Source organism: Papilio machaon, chromosome 24 (genome assembly GCF_912999745.1).
Source record: "Papilio machaon chromosome 24, ilPapMach1.1, whole genome shotgun sequence".
NCBI classification, from domain to species: domain Eukaryota; kingdom Metazoa; phylum Arthropoda; class Insecta; order Lepidoptera; family Papilionidae; genus Papilio; species Papilio machaon.
Genome location: NC_060009.1, coordinates 4424865 through 4450938, shown reverse-complemented (window position 1 = coordinate 4450938; position 26074 = coordinate 4424865). Strand labels below are relative to the sequence as shown.

The window sequence follows — 26074 nt, the reverse complement described above, 5'->3', positions numbered from 1 at the left end:
TATTAAAAAAATGATAATCATTAATTTAATTAACGACTTATATCTTTGCTATTAAATTGTGTATCTGTTTGGCTGTAGCTGGTTCTTAAAATCATGAATCCGATGTTATAATTATTGTGTATTTGATAATTAATTATATTATTAATTTAATAAAATAATAATAAATATTGTATAATAAGAAATCATGAACAAAATAAGCAATTAAAATATTTAAATAATTCCACGTGAATATTTTTTATTGCTGTAAAATGTTCATAATAATACCGTAAAATTACAACGTAATAATAAATATAGTTTAAATAAATCCTATCAGATTTTAGGCACGTAATATTTTTCATTTTATATCGAAGTTGTATAAATCATTTACATTACTTTTGATTGTAATTTATATTACAATTTGGATATAGAAGAGTACAGTCTTTTTGTTCCTGTCCGTCTCTAGCAGCTTGCACGTATCTGTAGTACCTTAGCGCCATCTTGCTGTCAGCGGGAGGCACTAATTCGCTGGAGTCCCTTGAAAAGAATAAAAAAAATATTTTTACTAGCTGTCGCCAGCGTCATCATCCACGCGGAATTAAAAAAATACTTAATAAGTAGCCTATGTGTTCTTTCAAACTATGTTTTACATCTGTGCTAAAGTTCAGCCGTTCCGGCGATACCTTCAACAAACATTTAAACATACCATCTAAACATTCGCATTTATAATATTAGTAAGAAGTGAGATATATATATACATGAAATAAATCAACAGAATTATAAAAGACAAGGAGATGACGTAGCAAGTGATCAGGATATTTATTACCTAGTCAAAAGCAAAAAAACTTGGTAGAGTCTGCAAATCAACATCTATTGCAGAATACTCTCACTCGGCCGGCTAATAACTAATAACAATACCTCACAGAAAACAGACGTGAAGTATTATAGCAGTATACTGCGTGATTTCTTCCCAATATGAAAAATAAAGGAAGAGAATGGATTCAAAGGAAGGGGATACATTGGACAAGTTACAGTAACAGACATAAATAACTACGTAGAACGTAAAAAAATAGAAACAACAAAACTTAACAGGTGTTCTCCGTGACATTTCTTAGACCAATTTTCTATTTAAAAAACAATAGAATTTGTGACACAATTACCGTTGTCTGTTAGTCAAAGTAAAGTAATTTGTGATCAAAAGCCGTGACGGATTTTGTTATAATGAACTTTTTACGGTTTGGAACAAAGACAATGCGATACATATTTATTAAAGTTTTAAAATTCGTATTTCAGTTTCCAACATTGTATCGTCAAGCCTATACTGTCTATAAACAAGAGTAAAATTACAACGACATCTATTCAAAACTATAACTAACACGTTAAAATTAGTACTTTATATTTCAAAGATACGTACTTGCTTAGTTCATTAGAGACTAGATTACTGTACGGCGAATGTTTGAACGGATCGCTGTACATCGCGCAAACGGCTCGCTCCCTGCAGCCGATGTCATTCGCTCCCATCGGCATCAGAATTGAGTCGACTTTCTCCAATAACGCACCATAGAACTTCTCAGCGGCTATCGTATCCTGTAATTGAATTTAACGAAAATTACTAGGTTTACTGTTCTCATGGAGTTCATTCTCTAGGAGCATCGGTTGCTCAGGGGTTAAGCACTTGACTTGCTATCTGCAGGTCCTGGGTTCGAATCCCGCTATGTACTAATGTGATTTTAGATTTTCATATGTACATTTCGTCGTCGTCGTCGTCGTCGTGATGCAACCTGCACATACATATCTGAGAAGAAATTCAAAGATATGTCTGAGGTCAACCCCCACTGGGCCAGTGTTGTTGACTATAGCCTAGTCACCCCTAACTTAGAGTAGGCTCCGGGCCCCTCGGTGGGGACGTATAGTGAGCTGATGATGATGACTAGTTTTACTGTTATTAAGGGACAGTAGTATGATAGAGTAAAGGGTCCCTAAACAACTCATGTTTAAGCAGTTCTTGAGTATACATTTGTCATATTAAACCTACATTCTGTGACACTCTAAAAGTTTTCCCAAGATTTTGCATAGTATATACTCTATACTCAAAGTGTAATAAATTTTTTGTAATTCTGAGATTAAGTCATTTCACATAAAACAACTCAACTTGTACAATAAATACTTACAGGATCTTGAGCAGCGAGTATTTCCTGCTGTTGTCTGACAAGTTCTGTTTCAGCTTTCACCCGATTTGTTTCCGTCAGCTTCGCCTGTGATACTCTGAGTATCTCATCTCTGACGGGAGAGGCGGGCGCTCGAGCGGCGAGCGACGCTGCACGGATCTGAAAATTTAAATCACTAATTTTTCTTGTCACTTACTTCGCTCTTTTCGCTTTTTTTGCTCATTTCGCTTTTTTCGATATTTCGCTCATTTTATCCATTTTATACACCTATATGTAACTCCGGGAAAAGTACTATCTCTTTTACTTACAAGTCGTCGCCTCAGTGCTTATTTGTTCTATCTACCAACGGTTACTTTTTCCAGTAGACACGTTTTTATCTCGATTTAAAAAAAAAAGCATTTGTTTTTAGATTCGAAAGTCTTTCTTAGTAAAATAGTTACCAATCAATAGATTTTTATAATTCTCATGTAGGGATGGTTATGAATTATACCTTATTTCACAGTTTATATTTGGAGATAGAACAAACATGCACAAATGTTATTACGAATATGGAGTTAGAACATTATCACATAAGAGATAGGCCAAAGTTATTGTTCCATTTTTGCGTGCTTGTTTGTTCTATGTGCCAAAAGTATATATAGGATGTTTATTTTTTTGTCATTAACTTTTGTCATCATCAAAAAGCTTTTTCTTGACTTTTGCAACCCTTTTTAAGTACATGAAACAATAAGTAAAAAATTGTTAAATAGTTACCTCGATCTATAGAGGACCTCTGTGGCGCAGTAGGGCGAAAGTCTGCCTGTAACGCAAAGGTTGCGGGTATTTGTTCAAGATGATCTGGTCGTTTTTCTATGTATAATAAAAATATCTATATAAGTAGTTTTTTTTTTTTAGACGGACTTCTGCTGTATTCCCTTAGTGGGACAAAAACAGCGCAACCTTAGCGTTCAGGCGAGTCATACCTCGCAATGACAAGAGCGAGGTAGACTCAACTAGCCTGTATCTATATAAGTAGTGTATATCAGTCGTATTATATGTATATCAGTCATGTAGTACCCATAACACAAGCTTTAGGTGCTTATCTTGGGGCTAAATGATGCTGAGTGAAAAAAATAAATGAGAGATTAGAATAAAGAATAGGTAGGTATTAAAATTTTAAGGGTGGTTCCGGATCAAGATATTAATTATTTAAAATTAACTAAATTGGAAAAAAATGTAAAGCGATTTCAAATAAACAGAAGGTACGAGTACCACCAAAAAGTAAAAATAATGTCATTTTATATTAAAAAAATCCTTTCTTAGTGCCGCTCATTTAGAAAGTATCAGGAAAGATAGCAACTTACATCCAATCGTACCCATTTACTCAAAGAATTTTCCCTTAACTCCTAACGGTTAAGGAGTTACACCTTCCATCATCAGCTCAGCAACTCGATTCGATGTTCAAGTTGGTACCTGAATAGCTTTTTATATATACAAATCGCTTCAAGTGTGCCTATAAAACTTTAAGAGTTCCCTCGATTTCTCCGGGATCTCATCATCAGATCCTGACCTGGAGACAATAGGATCATACGGGAAGCACAAGCTTTCAAATAAAAAAAGAATCATCAAAATCGGTTTACCCAGTCGAAAGTTGTGAGGTAACAAACAAAACCGTAGAATTGAGCTCACCCTTTTTTGAAGTCGGTTAAAATGTTGTTAGCGTTATCAGTTATTATTATAGCGCTATTATGCAAGATTGTAAAAACTTATTTTTTCGGTCTCGAAAATAAATACACGTCATAATATCTCCTTAAACCTCCCCCCCCTCGCTTGTGATTTATGATGATTTTTTCGGACCCTCCCTCTCCCTTTGAGGGATGGGTAAAAGTGTACAAGTTAGCAGAAATGGTTCTCAGTTATTAAAAACAACACCCTGTATCCAATTCATAACGGGATTGAGAGAAGGTTAAAAAGTACTCGCTGCTCAGTTCGGAGCTGCATCTTCTTATATTTATTTTTGCGACTAGTTGCAGACATTGTTTATCACTTCTTTGAAACAATTCTGGCACAAACACACAACGATTGATATGTTTTTTTTTATTTTTTCCGGGAGCGACTAAGTGGTCTCAGTGATGACTTCGGAAACAATGACAATCAAACAAAATGGCGGACATGGCGTCGTGGGCTGTGATTGGTCAATTCATTGGACATAGAACACACAAGCACTGAATTTTTATAACGATGTAGGATATAAAACAAACACTGGACTTAGAACAAATAAGCACAAAAAATTCATTGCAGTGTCGTGTCATACGTAAAATTTAAATGTTTTTTTGTAGTTTTAGAAACAAAAACTTCCTAATCTTCCTTTACCAACAAGACTGAAATTTAAATCTTTACGATACTACATTTAAAGTCCATTTTCGGTCAATTTGGTCGATAGAACAAAAAAGCACTGAGGCGACGAAGTGCTTCTTTTTCTGGGTCTCTTGCTGTCGCTTTCTTATTCCTGTAGTACGGATTAGGAGGTCCGGCGGGCCTGGAATAATAAATGAAAAATTTACTATACATTCTTCATGATTTTTTATTAAAAATAATTACGTATTTTCGTTTAAATCGCTGTTAAAAATAATTATTTAATTAATTTTTTTTCGTCGGAAACTTTAATGTTGACGAATGTGTTAATAGTGAACAATTTATTACACAGATATGTCATTACTATTTGACTAGATATTTATTTACTATTACAATATCGTGATAAAATGTTGTTATAATTTAGTGTCGTTGGAGCAGAGTATTTTCACTCGCACGCGATTTATTATATAATATGTTTCATAGATCAATGAACTCACTTTTACATGTGAAAGGCTTAAGTCATTTTTAATATTGAGACATAAAGTGCTATACCAATTGAAACGTAATAAAAACATATCGTCATCCCTATCATTATCTTTGACATAACTGAGATAACAGTATGTTTTAAACGGGGATTTTGCTTTCAGAAACCTACAGTAAATGATACGTTATTAGGCAAGAATTTTTCGTACGACAGACTTTTGTGGCTATTATGATATGTAAAATGAACATCGCAGAGTAAATTCTTCATGTAGCTGATTGTAGATAGATTAATTAGATAGTTGAGGACGGAAACCGAAATCTGTGGCAATCCTTTGCTAAGATTATTTCCCATCTATAAACATGATTTTCTGTTGGTTCTTGATAAATTACCTTATTAGACTACCAGGCGGAACCTTATGTCCTCCAGCAGGTGCAGCAACAACATTAGGTACTGCATTATTACTGCTCGCGTATTCACCAATATTAGCCTGACCTGTAATGACAAATATAGGTACCCTGTATAATTGAGTACTCGTCTAATATGTTCCAAGCTTAATAAATATTTTTATCTCATTCACACAGACAAAAACGTATGTTTGTTTTTGAGATTGTGAGGTTTTTTAGTCGGTGCGGATTTTGAGTTTGTGAGATTTTTGAGTTGCTTAGTTTTTGAGTCTGTGAGGTAATTAACTTTGGGGTATATAACCTATTAATGACTGAAATAGACACAGCTATATCTATTTTTAATGCTAATAGCGGTGGATATTTTAGTAAAAATCAAAATCTTTATTACCTGGTGGTAGGCCAAGTCCCCAAGAATTAATGTCGTTGATGTCATTTGCATGGGGCTTGAAATTAGCTATGGCATTGCGATGTATATCTGACGCGATGTACCTGAATAAATACGTTCATATTTAGTGACAATTTTATTATGTGGATTGTAGATTTATAGTGACTGTATTCCTCAACGCAAACTACAAAAAACAATAAAGGATGCACATGATATGAAAATGAAGGAGAGCTATATGACTGTGAAGAGGAAAATCGATAGGGGTAAGCCGATAGGGGTATCATGATGTAGAAGGGATTGACAACCAAAATGAGGAGGACGAAAAGTTGATACGACTACACAAGAATAGGAATAAGTACATGTTGTTGACGGTTATTGTTAATAAGCTTACTCGCTGCCAAGTCCCGGTCCAGATAGTTCCCAGTCTTGAGTATTGTAGTCAAGTGTGTGCGGATGGTGTTCAACGTGGGGCTTCACCACGACATGTGAAGGATGACCATACGCAGGACCATACGGCGCCTGGAAGATGTCGTTATGGTAACAAATTTAGCAAACCCTTGAAATTGTAGGGAGATTATTTTGTTAAATAATGAATCTTTATGACTTAACGACTGAGTATATTTTCCTATACATGCTTTTTAAAACCCTTAATGTTTATTTCCTTATCATTATTCTCAACATGAAGCATCTGCAGTTTATCTTATTATTACAGAATATCTTTGGAAAGTGTTAGTCAAAACATTAATATCACGGAAGCTTGTCTCCTACATTTTGTCTTATCAGTATGAAAAGTGATATGAAAGTTACTAGTCATATGGATTGCTTATTATTTGTGAACAAAAATTTCATCTTAGAGAAAGTGTAATGAATTCTATAACTTCAAACTTTCGTGATTTTTACTAATATACTGTTCGTAAGAAACGGGATTCTTACCACGATTAGGCTGTTTGAGCTCCCGATATTTCGGCACAGTTGCATGCGCCATGTTCACGGGTTGGGAAATATCGGGAGCTCAAACCACCTAATCGTGGTAGGAATCCCGTTTCTTACGAACAGTAACTATAATGAATTCTGCTTCATATTTGAAATATTTTTAAATCTACAAACTAACATTGTAGTAACAACTATTTTTTTATATATTACAAGGTGGCAAACGAGCAAGCGGCCACATGAATTCACCGAAATGGCGAAGTGACCGCTGCCGATAGACATTCGTAATTTCAGATGCATTGCCTACCCCCAATCGACAAAGGAGGAGACACACAAAAAGAGAATATTTAACCTTCCAATGCATCTCCTCCTCCAACAAATCCACCTCCCCTTTCCATCCTTTTCTTATAAGAAAAGGGTGGGAAGGGAAAGAGGACTAAAATTAGGCCTCCGGCAACAATACCGGCACTATAAATTATTACAGTTTTTGATATAGATTTGTAATTTTAATATACGATTTTTCTATACGTAATGTAATTTTTATTAAAACCTTCTTGGTAACTGGAGACTTCTTTGCAATTATCATTAGATTCATAAAAAAATCTTGACCACTGTAACAATGATTCAGGTTTTTCAAGTATGAACTTTTTCCTCACCTTGTGATGATGATGGGTAATCAAATGATGATGATGATGATACTTCGTTGTATGATAATTCTGGTGATACCACGAGCAAAGTTTGAATATATGACTCAATGCTGGGAATAGAAACAGCAAGAACTTTAAGAACATTTTCTTCGCGGTGGAAACTCCTAACACTGACGGTAGTACAAATATTAACTTTAAAGCTATTAGTTTTACCACCAGTATGATAGCTAGTGCAGCCATTACTAGTTTCTTTTTGATGTATTTCTCTGAAACAAAGGAATATCTATATATATAAAAGAAAGTCGTGTTAGTTACTCTATTTATAACTCAAGAAAGGCTGAATCGATTTGACTGAAAAATTGGTGGGCAGGTTAGAACCAGGAAACGGACATAGGATAATTTTTACCCCGTTTTCTATTTTTTATTCCGCGCGGACGGAGTCGCGGGTAAAAGCTAGTATACTTATAATTAATCATTCAACTAAAAGTATTGTATTTGTAAAGAGGTCTCATAAGAAATGTAACTTTTTTATTTGGATGTTTCGGATAAAAATAATGCTTGACCTTGACCGTGACCTTGGATTATGTGTTGTAATTATTTATAGGTTCAAAAAACTGTGATACTTCCTTTAACTTACTTGTTGATAATGGTAGTCCAGGGTTAGACTAAACAATATTTCTATAGGATTTCATAGAAAAATTACTTATTAAGGAGCAACTAACAGTGGTGGTGATTAAAATTCAAATCTTACCACCTCAAGACTATGTTTCAACAGACTTATTTCCTTCCCCATCTTTACTCCCTTTTCTGCATTTAAAAATAAAGATATATACTCACTTATTTTATGAAAGAATGTCCTCCCCCGTCCCACATCTTCATTTGGCTCTAAATCAATGTGTACTAAAGCTCCAGTCTTCGTTAATGCTCGTGGTGAAACTTTTAATGTAGTCCCGTGAAAGAACAGTTCAGGTAATGTCAACTTAAGATCGTGTTCCATGAGAAATTTCACTCCTTTGTCGTATAATGCATCTGTCACTTCTTCTAATGGTGTTTCTGTGAATAAGATCATTTTAATTCTATTTAAATAACTGTTATACTTTCGGTCGTTTAATAGTCAATATAAGGAGTCTTATATATCCTAAAAGTTTACAGTAAAAAATATAATTATGGCATTATTAAATATGGATTATCAGTAGACTGCATTCAAAAAGCATTTTTTTAATCACTTCAATAGTATTTCATTTTATAAGTTACTTGTAGTTGACCGTGACTTCGTTCGCATGGAATTTAAACATTCTAGTAATAAATGTAGCCTTTGTCACGAATTTTTGAAATCGGTTCAGTAGTTTCGGAACCTATTCAATGCGAACAAACAAACAAAACAAAACTATTCTTTCCTCTTTGTAATATTAGTATAGACAAACATACAAATACAAATCTTTCTCTTGTACAATATTAATGTAATTTACTTTTACCGGAAACAATAGTTTTCCCTATTCAATGAAAATCATTTAAAAGTTTTTATTACTTTTTTAATTTCTCTGCATTATTACGTTCAATATTATCAATTATATCTCACGTTCCAGATAAAGCTAATATTACTTTCTAGTACTTTCATATTATTTTCATCACAACCTAAGACGTCTAAAATTGATAAAAGATTTTTAACAAATTTGTTTCATCAAGCCATTCATCAGACACCTCAAATGTGTACTTATGTGTCTAATGCCGTATACTGTTCAGTATTTTGACAAACACGTAGGCCCTAACTATACAAACAGTGCATTTTACACTTCTACTTAACTTTTACTTAAACATATGTCAACCGATTAATGGGACGCCATATTTATTGTGGGTATACATTATTGAAATATGATTATGCGTTAACTTCAAAATCAAAGTACTTATACTGGAAGTAGTTTTGACGATACAAAAAGGTTTAAAACAAACTCTTAAAATCACCTTTACGTCAATAATATCAATCAGCGGCGGTCAAAGGGTTAAAACACGTGTTTAACTCAACAGTATCTCACTGTATTTTTGGAGTAATACAGGAAAGTTTGTGGATAAGTTTCATAATTTTAAGCCGACTTCAAAACACAAGAAGATTATCAATTCGTCTGTATTTGTTTGTGTTACCATGTAACTCCGCTGCAGGTGCTTTGATTTTTCCTTTATTTTAGATAGCATGGTTGTTTTTTCATCGGTGGAAATCCACGATGATATTTGAAAGGAATATTTCCAGTATTGAGTTACGAGTATTGCGCGTGAAAGCCGACATAACGTTAACATAACAATAGGCTTTGTCATATCGTTATGATGTATTTTGTCAATGATTTTTCTCACATTTTCCGATGCGGAAGTGTTAAGAAGAAAGTTGTAACATCATTAGTACTCAGTAGTAAAGTACTTAGTTAACAACACAAGTACGGTAAATGTATGATTTACTGCTTTTAAGCTTGTTTTGTCAGTTGTCTGTAAATTTATGGACAAATAAATTGTAAGATTATTGAGTAACTATCGGGTTATTAGTTTTTTTTTTTTTATATGAGAAGGGGGCAAACGAGCGGCGCGAACACCGAAGTGATCATCGACGCCCATGGACATCCGCAACACTAGGAGAATTGCAGATGCGTTGCCGGCCTTTAAGATAGATATATGCTCGCTTCTTGAAGGACCCTAAGTCGTAGTGGTTTGGAAATACCGCCGAGGACAGACCATTCCACAACACGGCCGTGCGCGGCAAGAAATTTCGCGAGAACCGCACTGTTGTGGAATGCCAGCCATCCAGATGGTATGGATGGTACCTGGCGGTCTGACGGGTCGTCCGATGACGAAACTCGGCGGCAGGAATCTTTTTTTTTTTTAATTTAAATTCTATTCATTAAAGCTCACTATAAGTTCCCACCGAGGGGCTCGGAGCCTACCCTAAGTTAGGGGTGATTAGACCATAGTCAACCACGATAGCCTAGTGCGGGTTGACTTCACGCACATCATTGAATTTCTTCTCAGATATGTACAGCATTCATCACGTTGTTTCCTTCATCGTAAGAAAGTCAGATAAAAGTACATATGGGAATTGAAAATGGAAAAACACATTGGTACCTGCCGGGATTCGAACCAAGGACCTGCAGATTACAAGTCAAGTACTTAACCCCTGAGTTACCGACGCTCTAATTGTTTTAACTAAATTAAGTTTTGTAAACAATTGATTTTGAAGCTGAAACTTGTAAATTACATTTTTTTGGATAAAACAATTAAGTTTCGCAATGTATTCGACGGAATAATTGAAATAATTTAATTTTCGATGAAAATATCAAAATGCGTAATTGCCGCTATAAATGCAAAGTGCTAACAAAATTTTAGTTTTTAATATGTTATGGAATATAAATAACATAAGATAAGTTTCTGACTGTTCTTGATATTTATGTATTACTAGCTGTATCTGTCCGCACGGAATTAAAAAAAGTAATAAACAGCCTATGTGTTCTTGTCCTACATCTGTGCCAAATTTTATCAAGATCCGTTGAGCCGTTCCAGGGATACCTTCAAACCAACTTCCATCCATTCATCAAAACATTCGCATTTATAATATTATTAAGATATAGTAAGAAATAAGATAGCCTGGAAGAACACATAGGCTACTAACTAGGATTTTTTTAATTGGTTGCAGACGGAGTCGGGGTTGTCAGCTAGTCTTATAAATTGTATTGAATTCGGGTCTAAACTTTTTTATTGATTTCTCCGTCGAGCAAAGAAGCACTTACGCAATCAAATAACATCTCTACGACCTATATAATAAGGGTTACGTTTATTGCACAAGTATTTAGTATGCACCTGTCAAAAGTTGGTGTCCATCATACGAGTACATTGCATAACGATCTTTAACACATGGTAATACGATACATTTTTAGAATAAATTAATAATAGAAGCGATTCAGTCTATTTTACTTTCACTTGAAGTGAAATTCTTTCGACGTTTCTTACTTGGTATCTCGTCGTTAATAATTTTTTTTAATTGTAATTTTTTAATCTGCGTTAAAAAATTTATTGTTAGCATTACTATTATAAATAACCAACTGTCTCACGCGACTCTGTCCGCGCGGGATTAAAATAAAAAAAAAAAAACTTAATGAGTAGCTTGTGTGTACTTCCAGATTATATTCTATCATTGCCACATTTCATTAAGATCCTCTCTGGAGATATCTTAAAACAAACAACCATATAAGATATATCTTCACAGAGATGTGTTCCGTAAAAATATAAATATAAAAATAAAATAATAAAACTCCTTTTTTGTACAGAGTTGAAGTCAACTCTTATCAAATCTGTCAAAGGTCCGTCTAACAATAGAGTGAAAAAACTTTCAATATATAACATCGCTACTAACAGATAAGATCTTGTCATCAAATAAATGTTAAACTAAGTTAAATGCTTTATACAACAGCAATATGTCAAGATACTGTAAGTAACTATGCATGGTTCAGAACAAGAACGTTAATTTAAAAAAGATACGATAAAAATGTCAGTTAGTACTCTGTGTGACCACGAGTGCTGCAAAGTGTATAAAATATTTAAAAATCGTTTAGGATTGTTTTTATCTGAACACTTAATAAACTGCCTAACGCGATTAAACTCTTACAAGAATCATAGTGTATACGCGCATAGACGTTACTTTGGAAGTTTAATATAATTCGTTGTTAAATAAACTGTATTTTTCATAATAATTAAACATTCAACCTCTTTGGTAGGACGTAGGTAGAACTGGCCATATGCACGCTAACGTTACCACTTATAAAAATAATGATAAACAAATGACATTCGAAGATTAAGAAAATGTGAAAGATTATTGAGATGTGTTTAATAATTTCAAAGGAGCATATTATTTTATTTCAAGTGTAAAAAATATATAAAACATTTTCATAATGCAATCGATTTGTGTAGCATCAGTGGGTTGATTATACGGAAGTATTGTATGTAATAGATAATATTTATCCATTTAGGTATATGGCTCCAGAATGAATAGATAGGATTTATATATTTTACTTCTTACTAATGTTATAAATGCGAATGTGTGGATGGATGGATGGATGTTTGTTTGAAGTATCTCCGGAACGGCTGAACGATAGAACATAATGTGGAAGAACACATAGGCTACTTGTGACTTTTTTTTAATTCTGCGCCTACGGACGACCGTGGGCGACTGCTAGTAGTTACATATTTTTTGTTGAACTTATACAAATATTATTCTATCGATTAATTGTTATTATTTAGTATTTGACGAAGCAATCTATTACATTTAATAAAATTATAGCATCGTTTCCAATTCCGAAAAAAAAATTATGTTTCGCGGACGTAGTGTACCTATTTATAACGAATATCCTTTTTTTGCTTAATATTTGTCTGTCCGCATGGCCGCGTTTGTTCTGGGTAATCTCTGAAATGGATGGATCGATTTTGACGGGACAAGCGCAAACAACATCGCGGGCGACCGATAGTCATAAATAATCTTACTTCCAAGTATAGTTAAGTAAAAAAGTGCAATAAAATATATTGGTAATTGTAGTTTAGGTTCTCTATGTCGGAAACGCTCTGGTGACTACTTTGATTATCCTAATTATGGTACAGACGCGCTGAGCCATACACTGCACATGTCACTTCGGAAATTTAGAGCAAGATTGTACTTTTATATATGTTGTTGAGTACTAGACCGTGAGTTGGCCAAAATATTATTAAATACATTGTGATATATTTGATCATATCTTACTTCTTATTCTTACTAATATTATTAATGCGAATATTTGGATGGATGGATGGTTGTTTGTTTGAAGGTATCTCCAGATCGACTCAACGGATCTCGATGAAAATTTCGAACATAACCAGGAAGAACACATAGACTATTTTTTTTTTAATTCCGCGCATAATAAAAAAAACATAAAACACTCGACTCCGTCCACACGGAATAAAAATAAGTAAGTAGCCTATGTGTCCTTCCAGGTAATAATCTACAGATCTTTTGAACCTTTTTGGAGATATCTTCAAACATCCATCCATCCAAACTAATGTTAATGTGCTGTTGCAATGCTAATGTTATTTTATTTTTTTCTAATAGATGGCGTTCGTAATTTTTGTAATTATTTTTATTAACTGAATTAAACTTCATACTGAGTTATTTAATTAAGATAATGAAAAATCTATCTCAAAATGGAAATCTTAAAGGACTACATAATTTGATTAGGATTTTAAATACCTAATTGTTTAGCCATTTTCTTTCCTCATATGCACACATCATTACTTCCCCCTTCATATGTGTTCATACTAATGACGGTAATTCAGGCTATGTGAACGTCAATATGACAGACCTATGTTTATCTTTACAGTGGGTTTCCATTGACGACACGCCCGGACATAAACATATTGTTATCTCAGTTTTTTTCAAAGCCAATTAGAGGGGTGACATGTGAAAAAAAAAATATGTTTAATATAAGAATACGGGAATTGAGTGATACATAAATTTAATTCTTAATTTTGTTTTTTCTTCAAGGAGTAAAATATTTAACTGTTATTATAAAGTAATTGTAAGCAAGTAATTTGTATTTGAGTACAGTGCAGAGCAAAAATACCGTTAAGTCCCATATTGCAAATTTTGACCTTCGAACCAAAACCTGACAGCGGAACTGTACAACCAAATGATAAGAGAAAACCTCATTTGTAATTCAAAGTTTTTTTTTTAAAGAAATTTTACTAGTAACTAGAGCCTGACTTTTTTAACCTGTGGTTTAAATTTACATTTTGAATACAAAGTTTTTGAAGATGACCTAAAATACATTACCTATCTTAATACTAAAAGGTAAATGTTTTGGTTGACCGAATGTAGAAGAGTTTTAGTGTCACAAAGTGAAGTTTATGTTAACAAGTTATTTTGTGGATAATTTGCCGTTTACGAACATTTGAGAACGGGGAGACGAAAGTAGTATAACCTTAAAAGGTACACATACGGTTGCAGACTACCTTATTCGGCTCCAATAAACAAAGCTTTAAGTTAATCATGCAACATGAGCTAACGTAGAATACTTTTTACTATGCTTTAGTAACTTTACTTGACTTAGAGTAAGTTTGCATATTATAGTCACACTGGATATCAGACACGGTAGACATCAGTCAAACTGAAGTACAACTGAAATATGACAACTCACTAGTACTCTCCTGTCAATGTCAAAAAAGTGTCACAAGATCTCATTCGTTCTGTATCTGTATTTTTTCTTTTATGCCAATTTCTATATTATACTAGCTGTCGCCCGCGACTCTGTCCGCGCGCAGTTAAAAAAAATAAATGAAAAATAGATGTTGGCCGATTCTCAGACCTACTGAATATGCTCACAAAATTTCATGAGAATCGGTCAAGCCGTTTCGGAGGAGTACGGGAACGAAAACTGTGACACTAGAATTTTATATATTAGATTTAATCTATATATATAAAAGAAAGTCGTGTTAGTTACACTATTTATAACTCAAGAACGGCTGAATCGATTTGACTGAAAATTGGTGGGCAGGTAGCTTAGAACCAGGAAAAGGACATAGGATAATTTTTACCCCGTTTTCTATTTTTTATTCCGCGCGGACGGAGTCGCGGGTAAAAGCTAGTAGGTTATATGAGGTTTTACATATTTTCTGACAGAAACCGAAAGATCAGATATCCTGGTTTGATTATATACGATTTTTATATTTTTATTTATTTAAAAAGGTTTTATTTGTATATAACATGAACATTTAACCTTATGTTTCAGAAAATTCTAATCTATAACCACTAAAGAGACCTATCCTTTTTAGTCTGATAGTAAAAAGTTATTCCTCTTCTGACACGTATTTGGCATTAGAAAGCGATTCCATTTTTTTATTGTTTTGTTTTAAGTTGTTTGTCGTTAATCGAAGGCTTTCACAACTTTATCTCAAGTCAATCATAAACAGGAAGTCCGCTGAGACAGTATTATTGTTTTTTTATATCGCTGCCCTTTTAATCAGAGTTAAAAATAGAATGAGAAACGAACTAAATGTTCTTGCTACAAACAAAGCGTTTACGTACTCATTTAAAACGTTTTTTGTTATTAAATTGTCACCAAATAATAAAAATAGACAACTAACACTGGCACGGTTTATTTTTAAATTTAAAAAAAAAGACCTAATTTATTTCATCATTATGAAAGTAAAACAAACGTACAGTCAAAGAATTAAATTAGTGCTACACTTGGGATATATATTCAACAAGTTATCCCCGTAAGATATATAACATAGTATATTTGTTGCTATGAGAACTTTCGACATTTGTAATTGCGTTTTGACCGTCGAATTTCACCGTAATGGGTAGTAAATAAACGTCCTCTACTGTAAACTCAGTTGTATTGCTAAGTATGCAAACTGGTTGATGAATTCTAAACTTAACACATTTCTAAGTCGAAAAGGAAACGGGTGGAGGTCACATTAAAATGGACCGTCTTCTGATTTCTATAACACAACCATACGGATGTGACACGAATATGTATGGTTCATTGTTACTATGCGTACGAGGTTTAAATACGTTAATGCTTTCTCGGCTTGAGGTTTGAATTGAGCATTGAGGATGTTAAATGATGATTAGAAATTCAGAACTTAGTACATACTTGACTTGGTGACCGTGAAATTACTATAAAGAATAGAAGACAACGTTTTTGGTGCTAAATTCTTTTTTAATAGTGCCATAATGACACACTGTTAACAGTCTTATGATACAGTTACGATGTCTAGTTTATTTATTAATGTTTAAAATCTATTAATGATAATACGATTCATGTTCACAACCTTTTTCTTCAGTATATTGTTTATGTGCGTAGAAAATTTTATGGCGAAGTCTTTAAGCAAAACTAACAGTTTTAATACGCACATGTCATATTAGTTCCTCACAATATTGCTAATATTAATGCTTCCTTTTATTCATTTTTATAGTAACAAGGTAGCAAACGAGCAAGCGGCCAATTGAATTCGCCAAAAACAATGAAGCGACCGCTGCGTATAGATTTTTACAGATGCGTTGCCTATCTTTAATCGAAAAAGAAGGGGACTTATGAAAACGAATATCTTTCGCTTCCTAAGTATCCCGTACTCTTACAAATCCACCTCCCCTCCTCATCTCTTCCTTATAAGAAATGGGTGCGAAGGGGAGAGGAAAATTAGGTCTCCGCACGCACACTCATCAGATTGTACGCGGAATTACTTCCATTTCACGCCTGCCTTGTGTGGTCGTGGTATTTCACCGGTCGAGCTAGTCCATTCGTGCAAAATATGTTATTACGGGCTCTACCACTGTCGATAGGATAAAGTCATTAAAGTTTTAATTTACTTACCTGATTCTTCCTCATCGTTGATTTCATTTTCTTCATCTAATGATCGTTTATCACCATCTTGTTTCTTACTTCCAGTCACATAAATTATATTCGCTTCTTTACTATATTTATTGATGTCCACATTATTTTTGCTGAAGCACATACCACTAGCAACATTCACATCACCATTGAAATCTAAACTTTCATCTAAATATGAATAAACGTTCTTCTGTAGACAACTAACTGATGGCTTGAATGTACACTCATTAAGTATATTATCCCATAATCTATTACCAGTATTAAATGTACCATTTTGGTAGACATTATTCAAAGATCTACCAGATATAGCTTCTAATAATTTTAACCTTTTCGGTATATCTTTTTCTATGTTCCTTATTTCATCGTTTGTTGCGTTTTCACTGCATTTAACTATACTTGTGTTTATAATTAGAATTAATATTACACTAGTTTTTAATATATCTAACATATTGAGACTTTTTCGTCTCACGTTTTGTAGTTCTTTCGCACACTTAAACACATTTTTGTTGGCCATCGTCAGAGCCGGAAAATTATAAACTTTGGTTGACGTATGTTTTTTCTAATGATCCCATTTTTCAGATAAAATGTATGTAGACACTGGAACTTTTGTGATGCCTTTGAGAATGTTCTTCTCAGTTCTTGTTCGTGATGGTTATCATCTGCAAAAGAAGAAAAATGTCTTTTAAACCAGTCACACTCACCCTGATGTAGAGTCCCCGATGGGTTCCAAACTAGTCGGTGCCGACACCGGACATATGTACGTGAGTGTTTTAACCGTACCTATATTAGTTAATACCTTTTAAATTCATTTTTTTTTCATTTCTTACACAGCAGTATACGAAGGTAATACTGACGAAGGTATACTTAAACAGTGTTACATTGACATATCGACGGGTTTCCACAGCCGATAAACAATTACAAAATCATATTGTTGTACTGCTCATTGTCTTTGAATAGAATAGAATACAGATAGAAAGCAACTTACTAAAGTATTAGTTAATTTACAATTTAGAAAAGTACGTAAACAATCTGTAAATTTTCTTAACCCCAATGTACTATTTACCTTTGAATAAGAGACAAGAAGGTCGGTGTATAAAGTGTGCCTTGTCAAGTGTGTTTGCCGGTCATACGACCGGATTGGCTGAAGATTATCGACCATCAACGAATGAAATGTAGACTATAACATCGAGTCATTTATATCTCTTCAATATTATTTCTTTTTATAGTAAGACATCTGCAGGCGGCTCATTTGATGTCAAAGCGTCAGTATAAACTAGCCTTACAAAAGTTGTCAACCAATATTAGACTAGATTTTAATAATTAAGTTGTTTAAACTTTCGTGAGACATAATAATTAATTCATTAAGAAACATTGAGTGCGAGACGCGACGAGACCGCGAAGTCCTCAGAATAAACACTCGCCCCGAAGATGGACCCCCGATGGGGCTGAAACTAGTCGGTGCCGTCACCGGACGATCACACGTGAGTTAAGCCGTTTCTTAATAGATTTTAATATATCGAACAAAATGAGATTCTTTAATTTTTTGGTCTGTTACTTAAAAATATATTCTTACTTCGGACTTACTACCGGACCCGTCGGATCCGAAACTAGTCGACGATCACACGTGAGTTAAGCCGTTCTTAAATAATCTATTATTAAAAAAAAATACCATGTTAGAAATGAAAACCAAAAAAGATTTTCATTTTCGTTTTCATAGTGCGGTGCACAATGGTCACGCCATTCCGGAGCCAGTGTTGCCGCAATAGATTGTTATTTCTGTCGGTATTAACAGATATTTGGATTATGAATATTAATTATGCAATTATTATACGAGTATAGAAGCAGTTTTAATGTTATAAATGACAAACTTCATAACCTTGATATTTCCATTTTGTTTCGAATATTCTTAGAATGATTAATAGCTAAAAATAGAAAGAAATTCGAAGAAACTTTCCTTAATATTAGTGAAATTGATCACTGTGAATAAAATCGGTGAAGTTGATTTAATGTCATAATGTTTTAAAAAATATATTCAATTTTTTATTTAGATTGTTTATTTTATTGAATTGTTTTAATGTATCGTGAATCTGCGAGTAGAAAGTGAAAATCTGTAAATAAAGTAAAAATGAAATTAACAACATGAAAGATATTTCCGATCGATCAATCGAACGATATCTTTGAAATAATTTCGTCATCTAATATCTAATATATAAAATTCTCGTGTCACAGTTTTCGTCACCGTACTCCTCCGAAACGGCTTGACCGATTCTCATGAAATTTTGTGAGCATATTCAGTAGGTCTGAGATTCGGCCAACATCTATTTTTCATTTTTTTTTAACTACGCGGGGACGGAGTCGCGGGCGACAGCTAGTAATTTATAAAAAAAAGTCCATAATCGTATTTCAATCATGATTTCAAGTAATTTCCAATATCCAGTGTGTGATAAAAGGGTTGATGTTTAAGTTGAATTTAAATTAAATAATTGAAAAACTGTCTAAGTTTTACTTTTCAAAAAATTTATGTACCTATTTAACTGGCGACATTATTAATTGTTAGAATTTAAGTCAAAGTACGAGTAGTATTAAATGCTTCACGATTTTCCGTCAGTTTGTATTCCTCTAAGATTATAAAATACGTTTACATTTAAGGTACCAGGATAACATAATATTTATGAGATAAAAGTCTTTACACATCAATGAGCATCGTTTTGTTTTGGATTCCGAAGCAGCGGGTATTCGTTACGCTTTCCAGTGGCGCGTGCAGCATCAACACATAATTAGATCGAATAGAACCCGCATTTATGTTACTTGATTAAATTTTAACCGAGGATTATTTAAGGATATTTCAATATTTGTATTTATAATAACAACGCATTTAGATGTAATTTTTTTTAAGTTTATTTGACTGGTATTTGACCCCGTGTAAAAATTTATAAAAATATGTTACAGAACTTTTGATTTATATTAATTTGGCCATTGCTTAGCATCTTTGATATCATTAAAGGCATAGCGACCACATTTAAATTATATAGATTTACTCTACTATCTTGAAAATTGCAGCGAATTAACTCACGACGGTTTTGACAAACAGATGTGTAAGCGACAGTCTTTGGCGATGACATGATTGCAGATAGAAAAGTCAGGGATGCGGCTGTGTGCAAAACTCTATGACATTGTCACGAGGTTTTGAAGATTTACGTTACCTTGTGTACGAAATGCCTCAACGTTAACCGTTATTTCATGAAGTAAATTTTGTTCAAATATCTAATCTAAAAATACAAACAAAACATTATGTTGTCGTTATAATTTGAAGAAGTAAATAAAAGTGATAGAAGTCGACGACAGTAAAGACATTATGTAAATAAAAACGAATAACTCACATATTTGTGAAGAAAGTAAGGACGCGCCTACTAGCCCCATTCAATATCACGTTTTTAACATGACTCAAATTTAATAACAAAACAAATACATTTTTGATTACTACTGGTGATGTGTGTGTGAATTTTTTGACAAAAAAGTTTTCATATGAGAATAAAGAAGTTTTATTTTGTTACAATCTTTATTTAAATAACAGACTAGTTTCATGTTTTCGTGCTTTTATGTAGGTGAAGTAAATTGTTATTAATATAAACAAATATATGTAAAGTTGACTTAATTGTAATTTTATCAAACACAATATGATGGGTTCTCTTTATAAACAAGCATAAGTATAACTTTGTATTCAATTTTGTAATGTATGTATAAAAAAACTTGAGAGGTGTCAAGGGACACCCGGATGGAACGAAGTTCCTTTCGATTAATTAGTGAAGGAACCAATGTTTATTCTATGAATAAAAAACTTAAGTCTTCACAAGAAGTACATTTTATTTCTATGAATTTTCGTTATATATTGTCACGTCGTTTCCATGGTGAAGTAGCGCTCATTCGTCGTTAACTTACTTAGCCAAAAGTGTCGTGACAACTTTTCGTAAGAACTTTTTCCATCTAGCCCCCTTTCACAACGTGCGATAAGGAACTTCGTTCCAACAAATATATGTAAAGTTGACTTAATTGTAATTTTATCAAATACAATCTGATGGGTTCTCTTTATAAATAAACATAAGTATAACTTTGTGTTCAATATTGTAATGTATGTACAAAAATATATTGTTACCACCATATTTTCGGAGTTGTGAGCGATATAACAACTTTTGTCAGATGTTCCGGCAATAGAAATGGTGAGGTCATTAACATTTACAATCAGTATATCAATGTCACTGACCTAGACATAACGCTGCTATAAGATTTATATATCTGAGTTCACTCGATCACGATAGACTTTTGTTTTCGAATGGACGTCGCATTCCGTACAAATTGCTTCGGTTGCATTGATGTGTGGTTTTATGAACTGGTTATGTCCCCTTTTTAACTACGCAATTAATTATAGCAATAAAGTATATAAGTGTGAAGCTATTTTACTTAAAAAAATAGAGGTTATTTGTGCAGTGAATTCTTAAATTAATACATCGAAAATAAATATTATTGAAGAAATCATTATTAGCACAAGTCAGAAAGTCACCTACTCGTGGTAAAACAAGAAATCTCTATTGACCATGCTCTTAACCTAGCGAGAAAGTGTTCAGAAATATAATATTCAAGGTGACACTATTCTTTAAAACTAAGATAACATTGTCTCACTAACCGTGGGTTTCTTAGCCCAAAATCTCCGTTTAAAACATATTGTTATCTCAGTTTTGGCAAAGTATGTAGTATGTATTTCTTGTGATTTTTATTACAAAAATCAACGTAAACATTTTTTAAGGTCAAACTTGTGTATCTTTATGTAAATGTCTTAAGCAATTTAAAAAATAACGTGAATCTTAAGCACAATATTTGTCTGTAATAAACAAAGGATAATTACTTTTAAAATAAATTTACTGTAAGGTCTCTAACACACCGCCACATAAGCGAACAGTAACAGAAGCTATTTAATAATTTCAATTATTTTTAATTTATTATTATCAAATTGGCTCAAAGAATAAGTCCAAATTAGCGTCAACCGAACTCTGTGTTCCATTTTTGCTTCGTTCTTATACACTTCGCTTTGGTTAGCTTTCGCGAGAGTATGCCACAGGCTTGGTTTAACCGTTAGTAGGTTTAAGCATTAAATCACTAATTTAAGGGCATGATTAACAATAAAAGTCAAACTTCAACCGGTTTATGGGTGAAACAGGTTGGCAACCTTTTCTCTGATACGTACGTCATGGTTTGGAAGCGAGAAAGAAATTTGTACACAACTTTCTCTGAGAACGTCCGGGTGTTAATGTTAGTCACCTCTGTCTATTTCTATTTGTTTTAATTGTTAACAAGCAACTTCTAGTTTATGATAAAACGTGGTCAAATATATAATTCAAGTAATAAATACTATATTTTTTTCCGAATGGAAAAGGGTAATGTAAAGTTATTAGCGGATGTATAATCATAGCCTTTCACTGAAGGTACAAAAACGAAACAAATAAATATGTTTTAATATAAGTTTTTCTACAGTGGAAGCTCACAGGTTATGTCATAACTATCATGTCACAAGTCATTACAATTTAGGTAACTTGTGAATTTACGTGACTAATGACAGACAATGATGAAGATGAGTTCAAATAAGTTCAAAAATTTCAACTTTTGGCCCCTTTTTGTCAACAGTCCCGCGTAACGTTGATAAAATAGCTACCGCAGACAAAATTATTGATGTTTATTCTCACATTTTAATAATATAACATTTGTCAATATAAGGAATTAACTATGAAAAATATACGTGAAAGTTGTGCGATATTTTTCCGACGTATAAATTCGTGCGAGAAGGTGAAAGTGAACGAAACGGTACAAAATATTATAGATGACATACTCACATACGTCACATTTTTGATAAATAATAAATAATAATAAATCAATGACTTTTATAATAAGTGTCTCTATATTCATTTATCAATCATCATCAGCTCACTATACCTCCACACTGAGGGGCTCGGAGCATACCTTAAGTTAACGCTGGATCAGTGCGGGTTGGTTAACTTCACAAATATCTTTGAATTTATTCGCAGATGCAGATTGCAATACGATATTCTACTTCAACGTGAGTATTTTTACAAATGTACATATGTAAATCGAAAAACAAATTTATACATGGCGGTTTTCGAACCCTGGATCTGCAGATTACAAGTAAAGTGCTTAACACCTAAGCCACCGATGTTCGATTTTATCAATAAATGATGAAAAATATTAGCGTAAATTTTCACTGTCGAAACGTCTGTATGACAACATGTCATCCCTTTCATGCAATTATTTACTTTCTTAAAAAAGAAACAACGATATTGTCTATTAATTTATTTTTGTTTTGTGGTTCATATGATGATGCAATAACTATGAGCTTTCACAAAATAAAATAAGAATAAATCAATTGAAAATTGTTGTACACTCCTTCATAGACAGGGGTCGTTGACCTTTGCAAAGCTTTTGAACAACCTTCCAAATCCCTCCCTTTATATAAACGAAACATAATAAATTCATCACGAAATCGACGGCCAAAGAGCCGTTTTAAACTTGACCAGAGAAAGTGGTCGAATTAGTCCAGTTCGACTCGAACGAAATGAAAAGTATGCGTAAATATGAACGAAAGATAGTTGTTTATGGTCTACTGGGTGTCGCCCAAGACTCCTTTCGCGCGGGAAAAGTTATTAGTTTTAAAAAAATAGTAAAAATTAGTTAAAATTAGTAATTAGTCACCTATGTGTTCTTCCAGACATATACATCAACTTTCTACATCTATGCCAAATTTCAGCGAGATCCTAGCAGCCGTTCCGTAGATATCTTCTAACAAACATGCGTCTATCCATCCATCTTAAATTAGCATTCATAATGTTAGTAAGATACATGAATTTGCATATAACGTGAAGATCTATTCTTGTCTTTTTATGTGTTCCGTTATCATTAAAGACTTCGTTGAAAATAAGGAACCAGAAATGTGTATGACTTTACTATATTTTTCATCCGAAACATTAAATTTCTTTTCTTATAAATTTCAAAGTAAACGTTAACTAATGTATCAATTATTTTATCCACCCATAAAATATTATGTTCTGATTCAATAAATGTAAAATGGGCAATGCGACACCTGTAACCTGTAACTTGTGACCTCAATTGAGATTTAACTCACTAACCAAATTACAATAATACTACTCCCAAATTTCATCAAGATCCGTTGAACCGTTCCGGAAATACCTTCAAACAAACATCTGTCCATCCAAACATTCGCATTTATAATATCAGTAAGAAGTAAAATAACATACTAGGTATTAACGATAAGAAAATAAACAATGATTTTTGTTTATATAAAATGCTATTCATAAACTCAGGACCAAAATTTTCTCTACAAAACAACTGCAACTTAATTAATTCCAGACATGTAATTATGCCTATTCAGCTTGAATTCCGGCATATAATTTTCAATTTATATTCCGTGATAACGCCGACGTTTTCTCTCCAAAAACCGAAAGTATGTCCCAGACCTTTTTCGGCTTCTATCTTGACATTTTTAGCTGCATTCACTTGAAACATGTTTTTGTTCTCATGAAAGGTATAAAAATGATAATGTAATATAATGTCATGTAACAAGATCCTTCAGTTATCCTATACTGTGCGATTTCATTGCCAAAACCTTTAGATATGGGCGTCGTCTGCTGATGATACATGCTTGGTGTAGGGGGGTGGGGGGTTAGCTACCATTGATAAGGCTTTTCGAGGTACATAGTTATCTAGGGGGGAGAACTACGACCACTACCTCACCCTGGCGACGCTTATGCCTCTACAGAAACAATGTAAAGCCAGATCGATATGAGAATTAACAATTAACAAAATTAGGTCATTAGTGTGATTCCTTACTTCAGTAATCTTCAATTCTTATTTTTACCATTGCATGATCAAAGTGGCGGGGGGGGGGGGGGGTACGAAAGGGGCTGAAATACCCTATAAGGCATGGAAATTTTGGAGTTAACTTTTTTGAAGATGACTTTTTCTGTCGTGCCCCAGCAAAATGGTTGCAAAAAGCACTGCCGATGTATACGCATGTTCCAAGATATTTAAAGGTGCTTAATAAAGTTATAAGTATAGACATAGTTGACTTATTAAAAAAACAATTATAAAAACAACTAGTTGCCCGCGACATCGTCTGCCCGGAATCCAAAAAAAAATATATGTCACCTATATCTATGTCACTCGGAGATAGTAAAGCTTCCCAACAGTGAAAGAATTTTTGGAATCAGTTCAGTAGTTTCAGAGTCTATTCAATGCAAACAAACAATCAAATCTTTATAATATTAGTATATATTAAACTTGTAACTAAGCTTTATTATGTTATCAATATAATCTGAAAGAGAAACTTTAATAAAATAATAATGAGGAATATATTCAACCCAGATAAAACCCGGCAGCTTACAGGTTTCTTAGAAATTATCATGATATTAAAACATAATTAATCTTAATTTATAATTTACCTTTGTTCCAACGCAATCAGCATAAAAAAAAACACAAAACCACAGACTGAAAAAAAAAATTAAAAACAAAAAAGAAATGTTTTTGTTTACACGCGTATGTAGGCTATAATTAGAGGTCAATTTAAGTTAACATCAATACACATGCTCTGTCCGAGCTATCGAGTAAGTTACTAACTTAGATGAGGTAAGTTGTGAGAGGGGCGATGAAAGGCGGGCCTCTCTGTCGCACCTCTTGGAAATGTTGGGGATGAGCCACTTTCTTATCGATAAATAAAAAAAATTCTTCAACAAAATATAACTTCACTTGCAACTCTTCGTCCATTTTTAGATATTAGTAAAATTATTAAAATGTATTATTTTTATCATTTGCATTTATTGTAGTTCAAGAGCTACTTTTCTTTATGTTTTAAAGTAAAACAATATCAATAATTTTAAATATTTTGATGATCAAGTTTTTTAATACTTGCAATGACGGTACATTTGACGGTTATAAGGTAATTTCTTTCTATATTGACCAGTGCGATTAGGCTTTAGATTTTTAAATATTATTTTTTATCAACTGAAAAAAAAAACATTAAACTGGAAGGATATTCGTAAATGTGAAACTATCGATATCGAGATTTTTTTGTGACATCACTATCATTTGCCAAACCATGTTCAAGAGCCAGTTGAAGATCTAGGTCTTTGACCGAATGTGCACGCCGATTACAACTATCCTTTTAACCGAAAGTTTAACTTAACGTAATTTTTAACTCTTAGATAGTATAACAAGTAAGAGTTATAATCAAATGTTAAATAACTAGCAAAAAGTGCTTTACTAATTATCAAA

The 26074-nt window shown here is 33.2% G+C and overlaps 1 protein-coding gene across 1 annotated transcript; it reads right to left on the bottom strand.

Moving 5' to 3' along the window:
• Positions 1 to 347: 347 nt before the first annotated feature.
• Positions 348 to 25284, bottom strand: LOC106707956. Its single transcript, XM_045683991.1, has 11 exons — positions 25246 to 25284; positions 16706 to 17382; positions 8166 to 8381; positions 7338 to 7594; positions 6143 to 6270; positions 5755 to 5855; positions 5352 to 5454; positions 4590 to 4662; positions 2148 to 2303; positions 1391 to 1563; positions 348 to 513 (listed from the first exon to the last, which is right to left on the bottom strand). Exons 2-11 carry the CDS (start codon positions 17235 to 17237, stop codon positions 369 to 371), a joined length of 1884 nt encoding a protein of 627 aa, XP_045539947.1. The 5' UTR covers positions 17238 to 17382; positions 25246 to 25284; the 3' UTR covers positions 348 to 368.
• Between the last annotated feature and the right edge of the window lie 790 nt (positions 25285 to 26074).